Source organism: Mya arenaria, chromosome 8 (assembly GCF_026914265.1).
Source record: "Mya arenaria isolate MELC-2E11 chromosome 8, ASM2691426v1".
Classification (NCBI taxonomy): Eukaryota; Metazoa; Mollusca; class Bivalvia; order Myida; family Myidae; genus Mya; species Mya arenaria.
The window spans coordinates 59,501,385-59,510,815 of record NC_069129.1 but is presented as its reverse complement, the minus strand read 5'-3'; the positions used below and the strand labels follow the sequence as shown (position 1 = coordinate 59,510,815).

At 37.8% G+C, this 9,431-nt stretch overlaps 1 protein-coding gene across 2 annotated transcripts; it reads right to left on the bottom strand.

Annotated features, from left to right (window-relative positions):
• Positions 1–1,273: 1,273 nt before the first annotated feature.
• On the bottom strand, positions 1,274–9,191 carry LOC128244898 (uncharacterized). 2 transcript variants are annotated; one of them, XM_052963017.1, is made up of 8 exons: positions 9,137–9,191; positions 8,683–8,771; positions 8,246–8,320; positions 7,555–7,624; positions 7,272–7,367; positions 5,003–5,104; positions 2,545–4,719; positions 1,274–1,438 (listed from the first exon to the last, which is right to left on the bottom strand). In XM_052963017.1, the coding sequence occupies exons 1-8, from the start codon at positions 9,174–9,176 to the stop codon at positions 1,353–1,355; spliced, it is 2,733 nt and encodes a 910-aa protein (XP_052818977.1). In that variant the 5' UTR covers positions 9,177–9,191; the 3' UTR covers positions 1,274–1,352. The 2 variants fall into 2 exon arrangements, with proteins under 2 accessions (XP_052818977.1, XP_052818978.1); XM_052963018.1 differs by having other exon boundaries at positions 5,003–5,101.
• Positions 9,192–9,431: the final 240 nt, after the last annotated feature.

Here is a 9,431-nt window from a genome sequence, read left to right as displayed (position 1 = left end):
AGTTGTATCCCGTGAATCGGTGCGAGCACGTTAAAGAATCAAGAGGTCTCTTCGCAAAGAGCTAGGGTATCGCACCTGGATCTCTTGTATCTCACTCTGTTTCTTCAAGTCTTCCAATGTCTGGATTTCACTGCGAATTGCTGTCACTTCTATCTCATGTCACTTATCATGGCATATTAAAACACAATTTAACTTGTCATGGCGTTACGGCGGGTTCAAGCCATAATGCAGCCAATGGGCGCGGGCAGACGTTGATAAACTCAAATAAACAAACAAACCCTCTTGAACATGTGTCTAAGACATGTGTGGACTGAACAGTAGCCCAAGGTATTTATAAACAGATGTTGTTTTAGCGTTTATACCACGAATATACAATTTGCATTATTTCGTAATGGCCACCGTTTCTAAAAGCAGTTATTTTGGTCTTGTCAATGCTCAATGTTGATCTCCATTCCTCTCTTTGAGGAAAAGTTACCCACTATATTAAATTGTTTTAATTTACAAGCGGTTTCTGCACAGTTGTCCTCCTCATGTGCAAACATTAAACACATAGTATCTGGTATTTTATTGATTATGAAGATACCAGAACAACAATTATCCTTTAAAAGGGTTGACAACACATTAAAAAGAGGACAGGATTGTCGAAGTTCGCCAGTCCCACTGTTTCATACCTATATTACATGGAAACGAATTAGTTACCCCATCCGATGTCCTTTCTCATAATTCCACCGGTAATGCATCTAAAAGCACTTAAAAACTTATAATTATTTTACTCTTTGATGCCGAGATTGCAGAATAAAATACAATTATTATTGAGGTACTTAAAAACTCTGTTTGTAGTGGGGAGCGAACCCATGCCGGTACCGCGAAAAGAAAAAAGAAAGCTGATACCATATCCAGTCGCCAATAGCGGCTCAAACTAAACCCACGGATATTTAAACATGTACTGAAAACATTAGTAACATTACCAACCACTTTTAAGCCTTTGTTGAATCGCATTAGTAACGCATTTCAAACTTGTGGACTTCAAAGACAATACTTGACCATATATCAACATTTCTCGAAGGGATCCGGCCGACAGTATTTTACAAATACCAGTGTACAAGCCAATTCCAATTGAACGAACACACATGTCCGGTATGCAAGAAACTTGAGGATTCGGCGCAGTGATACGACCACTTTCACTTAAGAACTATATATAGAGAGGAGTAAAAATGCCATTTTTTCTTTTATTATTCATTTAAAAAACGATAAAGCAAATTCACGACTAGGTTCCTATAATATATATCGTCTAAGAACTAGGCTCGAAGAAACCCAATGACTGTCACTGATTACAGTTGAATTCGCCATCTTCAATGAGTGTCTGTCGTCGTTTTGTCGGAGCTTGAAGTTGATTTCGAAGGAAACGGTGTTGTTGAATCAACGGCTGTGGAAGTTTCTGATGAGGAAACAGTGAATATTGGAGCTTTGGAGCGGCTTGTAGTGGTAATCGGGGCATCAGACGTAGTATTTAACAAAGTAGCGTTAGTTTGGCTAGCTATCACTGAGTGTGATGGTGCATCATGCCAAGGTGGCTGCACATTAGTGCATTCCAGCACACTGTTAATCAGTGTGTGTATACCACGTGATAAATTGCGTCATAAATGCTACGCCGGGAGGCACTATTTTGATCTGAATGAAGACTTTAAACACAGATAACTTTACAATTTCTTCACCATTTTAAATGAAAAATTGCGCAGTCACTTACAGAGCCTCGCCTTCGGTCTTTTACCAGAGTTTGATTGAGGATTTAGTTTCTTAAAACACTTCGACAAACCTTCTTACATTTAACCGCCGCCTGATGGAACACTGTCATAAATTAGTTTTGAAACAGGTTTGTCGAAGTGTTTGATGAAACTAATCACCTTATCAAACTCCGGTTATAAAACGAAGGCGTGGCTCTTTTAGCGTCATAGACTGGCTCTTTTAGCGTCATAGACTGTCCTTTGTTTCATTTAAAATGGTGAGGAAAAAGAAAAGTTATCTTGGTTTAAAATCTTCTTTTTGCTTAAAATACTGCCTTCTGACGTAGCATATATGACGTAATTTATCACGTGGTACACACACACTATTAATTGCCTGCAACCAATTGTATAAAGCTGGTTTATTCTTTGGTCTGGTCAAAGTTAGCCAAAACGCTTTTTGATTGGCCAGGAGTTATCCAATAACTTCTATTAACCTTTAAATGTGCAAACGAGCCAAACGATAACCTGTGGACATCTTGTCCAAGATTTATACAAATGGGTGCTGGTGGTGTCCTGTGAGAGTTTAAAATCCTACCTCAACTATTGGAAGAGACGACATTGGGGTTACACGATTCGTACAAAAACTATTTACTGATCATATACTCCGGTCCAAAACTTTTTGCATACAACACCATCTTGAAACGAACTGAACATAATCCTCATCGTTATATCGTTATATCAAGGGAATCGATATGCAAGGTCAACATAATGTAAAAATGTACCAATTAATTAAAAACCTATGAAGAATAGTTTGGTTTACCGAACCCGTCGGCTGGTAGTGAAGGGGTGTTAGCAGCAGTCTGGTCTCGAATAGCGGAGGTTGCGGTCTCAATATAATCAGATGTCTGTGAACCATGAAGCCGGGAGGTTGTTTTCAGTGTTGCACTTGTGGTTCGTTTTTCTGTAGTGGTGTCAGGAACATATTTGCCTGTCGTTGTGTCAAACATGTATTTTCTAGAAGTCGTGTATGGAAAATAGTTTTCTGTCGTAGTGTCAAAAAAGTCTTTTTCAGTTGTTGTGTAAGGAATATAGTGCCATGTCGTAGTGTCAAAATAGTTCTTTTCAGTTGTGGTGTCAGGAACATATTTGCCTGTCGTAGTGTCAAACATGTATTTTCTAGTAGTCGTGTAAGGAAAATAGTTTCCTGTCGTAGTGTCCAAAAGACTATTTTCAGTTGTGCTGTACGGAATATAGTGCCATGTCGTAGTGTCATAGAAGTTCTTTTCAGTTGTGCCGAAAAGAAGATAGTTCCATGTCGTTGCGTCACCAAAACTCTTTTGAGTTGTGCTGTGAGGAATATAGTGCCATGTCGTAGTGTCATAAAAGTTTTTTTCTGTTGTGCCATAAAGAAGATAGTTCCATGTCGTAGTGTCATAAAAGTTATTTTCAGTTGTGCTGTAAGGAACATAGTGTCCTGTCGTTGTGTCAAAATAAATATTTTGAGTTGTGCTGTGAGGAACATAGTGCCATGTCGTAGTGTCATAAAAGTTATTTTCTGTTGTGCCGTAAAGAAGATAATTCCATGTCGTAGTGTCAAAAAAGTTATTTGCAGTTGTGCTGTAAGGAACATAGTTCCCTGTCGTTGTGTCAACAAAACTCTTTAGAGTTGTGCTGTGAGGAACATAGTTCCCTGTCGTAGTGTCAATAAAGTGTTTTTCAGTTGTGCCGTAAAGAAGATAGTTCCATGTCGTAGTGTCCGAAAAGATATTTTCAGTGGTAGTGTAAGGAACATATTTTCCTGTCGTAGTTTCAAAAATCTTCCTTTCTGTAGTGGTATCAGGAATAAAGTTCCCTGTCGTAGTGTCAAAAATCTTCCTTTTGGTAGTGGTATCGGGGAAGTAGTTCCCTGTCGTTGTGTCAAAACTCTTCCTTTCGGTAGTGGTATCGGGGAAGTAGTTCCCGGTCGTTGTGTCAAAAATCTTCCTTTCGGTAGTGGTATCGGGGAAGTAGTTCCCTGTCGTTGTGTCAAAACTCTTCCTTTCGGTAGTGGTATCGGGGAAGTAGTTCCCTGTCGTTGTGTCAAAAATCTTCCTTTCGGTAGTGGTATCGGGGAAGTAGTTCCCTGTCGTTGTGTCAAAAATCTTCCTTTCTGTAGTGGTATCGGGGAAGAAGTTCCCGGTCGTTGTGTCAAAAATCTTCCTTTCGGTAGTGGTATCGGGAAAGTAGTTCCCTGTCGTTGTGTCAAAAATCTTCCTTTCTGTAGTGGTATCGGGGAAGTAGTTCCCTGTCGTTGTGTCAAAAATCTTCCTTTCGGTAGTGGTATCGGGGAAGTAGTTCCCTGTCGTTGTGTCAAAAATCTTCCTTTCTGTAGTGGTATCGGGCAAGTAGTTCCCGGTCGTTGTGTCAAAAATCTTCCTTTCGGTAGTGGTATCGGGGAAGTAGTTCCCTGTCGTTGTGTCAATAATCTTCCTTTCTGTAGTGGTATCGGGGAAGTAGTTCCCTGTCGTTGTGTCAAAAATCTTCCTTTCGGTAGTGGTATCAGGAATGAAGTTCCCTGTCGTTGTGTCAAAAATCTTCCTTTCTGTAGTGGTATCGGGGAAGTAGTTCCCTGTCGTTGTGTCAAAAATCTTCCTTTCTGTAGTGGTATCGGGGAAGTAGTTCCCTGTCGTAGTGTCAAAAATATCATTTTCGGTAGTGGTATCAGGAAAGTAATTCCCTGTCGTAGTGTCAAAATTGTACTTTACTCTCGTGGTATCAGTGAAGTAGTTTTCTGTTGTTGTTTCGAATGTGTATTTCTGTGTAGTCGTACCAGGATTGGAAATTGTTGTGAGCTGCTTGGAGTCTATTTTAATGGCATCACAAAGTCCACAATACCTCAGACATTTTGAAAGTACGATGCTTTTTAGATACAACTGGCTGCTTTGACATGCGTTGTATGTGTGGTTGAACATTTCACATTTAAAGATGTCAGTTTCGTGGTCGGTGCACTGATTGTCTGCAAATAAATTAGAACAATGTTAACTGTAATTAATGCACGTGTGGTGCACACACTAAATGGCATCAAAGTCGTTGTCTTATTCAAATGTCATCAAAAGTGGGGGAAATGTGTTAAACCTAAGTTCGTTTTGTATGACAAAATATCTTCGGACTATTTGAATGGATACATGTTTGTTTTAAAATATCTCCAGTGTCTATTTTAATATCCCAGAAATTTGATATTTTGAAATTGAATGCATTCAAAAACAAAAAGTTTTATTTCATAAACACATATTGTTTACCAGTTGTTAAAATGTACTGAACATTCGTTGTTTGCAATCGGGAAGCTGTTGTTTTGGTCGTTTCCGTCGTTGTCATCGCTTGTGTTTGGGCCGGTGTCGCTGCTGTCGATATAACAACGAATACAACAGAGGAAGCTACAGTCTTGTATTGGATTATTTATATTGTTGGTTATAACGTTTTACTGTAAACAACTGAATTGTAAGGGGAAACTTTTAAACCTCATTTTAGTCACCGTGGTGGCATGGCAATTGCCTGGAAACATTGCGGTCGGAAGTATTTAAATTCCATGAATTGTATTAGTTTGAATGTTGCGTTCGTAAACATTTTAAAGCGACCTCCCCGTCAACGGTTTACTATGTACAACGTTAGTATAACAAGAAAGATGTCATGATTGTCGTTAGATCTGCCTGTTTACAGACAAGTTGACGCTTCATGAACTAAAGTGAACGTTCGGTTTATGTAAATAAAAAGGCGTAATGTAAATAAGCTCGATCATAAGCCCAATTCGTATCGCGCTAACATCTTTGAGCATTCTGATTTAGCACTCCAAAGGTGTTTTAACGTAGTCTTTTCGCCGTTATGCATTCACAAAAATATCTTTGAAGTATGTCAGTCATATAAGTGATAGGTTCACACTTTTTACGAATATTCGGCTTTCCAATAAAGCGATATGTATGTAAGTAGATATGTTAGTAGCTTAATCATTAACAAAAGTATGGAGTAGGTGTTAAATGTTAAAACTGACACACTTTTACAGACTTTTGATTATTGTGTTCACTTGATGACAACTACATGCTCAAAAATCAGATCTCGGTTTTGGCGGAAAGTGGTAATAATGGTTTGCCTGAAACCTAAATGGGAGCAAATATTTATTCCGTTGAACTGTAGCATTCTAATAAATACATCAGTGAACGATGTGGTTTTGATTCATGCCTCGCCCCTTCAACACACTTTCACAGACTTTTGATTACTGTGTCCACTTGATGACAACTACAAGCCCATACATGTATGCTAACTCGCGTGCAGAAGTCCATTCAAAGAAATATGTTAATACTAGCGACTTAAATGTTATCAATCAGTTAGTCCAGACGTAGTATACGAAGTATATTGATGTGTTTCCCATCCACGACGAACGACCTTTGATACTTGTAATATTCAATGAAATTGCCATTGTGATAATGGTGGTTGATCGCTGTACATAATGAAAGGGTGGAATTGCATGTTTTAGCGGTACTGGCTAACAAGAGGATGTCTTCTTCAAGTCCGTGAATGGAAGTGGATCTTGAACCATACATAAGCCATTTTTCAACAAAGCTGTCATCTTTTTTTATTAAACCGCTAATTACGGCTGCATTGAGTAGTTTCAATATGTTGCTTGCAACGCATAACATTGAAACAACACTGAATACATCCTATGCTTGTCACGGCAATTACTAATACAATAAAATAACTTAATAATAAGGTTCTATCTGCTTCTTTATTTAATGTCACTTAGAACCTTTTCGCTTTCACCCCCTCGATATGTATATGATCAAATCTATGACAAATAAAATAGTATATCCAAATAGCCTCAAAACCATTACATGGTACAATCCTAGAATTTTGCTACAGATGCTGTTTTTATATAGAAATAACTTAAAATTCTTGACGTTTTAAGCCAGACCCTTACCCATATCAAATTTGTTTTTGAAGCTGTAAATGATTAATGAATATCATTTCCCCTACATAAGGTGTATATATACCACTTGTTACAGATAGATACATGTTTTGAAATATCGATATTTAAACGCTCTGTCGCATGAGTAAAAGATCAAACATATATATTAGGGTTATTTGTACTGCGTTTTGATCCGGGAGGTTGTATTCGACTCGAGTGGATTTTTTCAGAATCGGATTTCACGCGTAAGCCGAGTATAATCAAAATCTGAAAAAATCCTCGACGGTCGAATACAACATTCCGGATCAAAACGCAGCACTAATAACCCTTTTAATATATACATTACCGGTTAGATCACTTAAAAGCCACATGTTTTCATGGTAAATGTCATTTTAACGACGCAGTGTTTTGTTTTATGATGTCATTTTAACATCGCGCAACGATACTTGTTATGACGGCCGTATTGCACTGGAGAGGAATACGGACTACCGTATTTTGCGATATGTATTGCGTGTGGATTTATGACGGGTATATAATAAAATTAAGTACTGCACACATAGTAACGTCGTCTGATATGAAAGAGCGTAAGGCGCATAATGAACTACACCTACCGTCTGTAGTTGGTGCCACGGTCTCTTTCGGGGCATGTGTGTTGTGGACGTGCGCATTGTGGCCTTGCCCAAGTGATGCTTCGATTAACCACTCAGCTGTATTTCAAACAATTCAATGATGGTAAGGATACGCAATTGTTTAGGACCATATACTTTCAAATAATGTCCAGCCATTTTTTATTACCATTATCAACAATACTTTATTATAAAATATAGTATGTGTATTGAGGTTATTTGAAGTTTATTTTGTATATGTTTCATATGGTAGAGAGGTAATACATACGACATAGGGTGTGTTCGCAGCCCGGCGTGTTACAGGAGTCCACACAGACTGTGTGCTTTTCGTGGTGAACCTTCGGGTGGATTGTAAAGACATTCAACGTAAAATTGTTGTGGCAACAATTACAGCGTTCAATACTTTAACCGTGCAAAATTGTTTGGACATTATAAAGTACCAGGATCAGTAAATGTATCTTGTAAGCTTGTGGACAGGATTCGTCATATCAGGTTCTTCTTTTGCACATTATCTATTTAAAATCACTTTTGGTAAACTGTAAAAACAGTGTATTGTTGTTTTAAATTTCTTGCTGGTTTGTCTTTCCCAGTTGTTTTTGTAATGGAGGTCGTTACAAAATATATCCGTTTGTTCGATGCTACTCTAATATCAATGAGATAAACAAGTCAGTTATAAATCAATATATAAATAATACACATAACTTGATGACGTATTACGTTAAGAGTAGTCCACACTTAAACATTCAACCCGTTTTGCGTGATGTCATGGATAATAGTGTATTATGTTCAAACTTAGAAAGAAAATGCCCTTGCAACATTAGCACCTGAAAAAACAACATATATGAAAAGCGAAAATGTGTTAACATTTAACAGAGTTAGTATACTTAGTAATTAAAAATAGTAATATGTGTGTACAATTATGAAGATCGTTTTGATATTATAATCGAAGTGTAACATACGTGGTCAAGTTTACCACAGTGTACAGAGAAGGCGTTCCCGTGATGTTCCAGTGTCACTGTCATAATGCACTCATCCTAAAAGTACATTAATTTTGTAAATGCCAGAAGAAGTACTCGACAAAGCACTCTTAGGCTACACAAAAGCGATTGCTACAGATGCATATTGTGTCCATTTTATATACATTTGTATAAAAACAACATTGCTTTGAATCAGACTAGACTTGTTACACTAACTCGTCATATTGAGGGTAATATTCTTTTATCTTATGTGTTTGAACCTTGACCGGGAAGTACCGTGTATTAAATGCACAACGATAGTTTTTGGCAGTGTTGTTCAATTTAATTAATGTTTTTATCGACTGTGTATTAATAGCATTAATGAATCGGTGCAGTTAATACGTCCTATACAATAAATTGCACAGTAAAGTAGTCCCTACCTCGTGATGACAGTGCACCGGAGCCAAGCAGTCAGTCCAAGTCAGGGCGTCATTACACTGCCGACATTCCAGGGACGCTGCAGCCCGGACTGCAAAAGGCGCTCTATTTTTTTTAAATTCTAAAAAGCGGGCTTCGGTGTTTGCGGAAAGTGGTAAATATGGTCTGCCTTAAACCTAAATGGGAGCCAAAATGACCGCCTATATACATTTGATAACATTGTAGCATTCTAATAGATACATCAACAAACGATGAGGTTTTGATGCTCAGCCCCTTCAACACACATTGTGTTGATCTAAGTGAAGAGTTTTATGCATATTTATGTACTTTTAGTTCTGCTAATTTTTTTTATATCATATTAGCTTAAATAGGAGCCTGCTCCCCCCCTTGACACAAACACTTAATCCGTGTTCATTGAGAACAAATATTTAATAAGGAAACAACTAAGAAACTTACGGCAGCTGAGAAAAACAAGTATCAGCCAACACATTGTCATAATAACGACAAGCTCCTGTCCTATTTTGAGCTTGTAAAATAAATCTCTTATCGAAAATAGTGTCTTGAACCTGTGTGTAGACTGTAGGTCATTTAATAAGTTCAAATACCTAATCTATTATGCATTTGTACACTTATTATTTCACCTTAATAAATTGTTCAACAACTCAGTGATGTATGCAGGGGCTAGCCTTGTAGATACGTCGAAATCAACAAGAACGTAAACGGATCGTCAAATAAGTAATCATTCGTAACT

What these genes read in the sequence shown, in the direction of transcription:
- LOC128244898 (XM_052963017.1), bottom strand. Translation starts at nt 9,176, where the DNA reads ATGACAATGTGTTGGCTGATACTTGTTTTTCTCAGCTGCC. An exon ending in ACTGTGGTAAACTTGACCAC is followed by an intron (nt 7,625 to 8,245) that starts GTATGTTACACT and finishes ATCCACCCGAAG; the next exon opens with GTTCACCACGAAAAGCACAC. An exon ending in CTGCGAACACACCCTATGTC is followed by an intron (nt 7,368 to 7,554) that starts GTATGTATTACC and finishes TTTGAAATACAG; the next exon opens with CTGAGTGGTTAATCGAAGCA.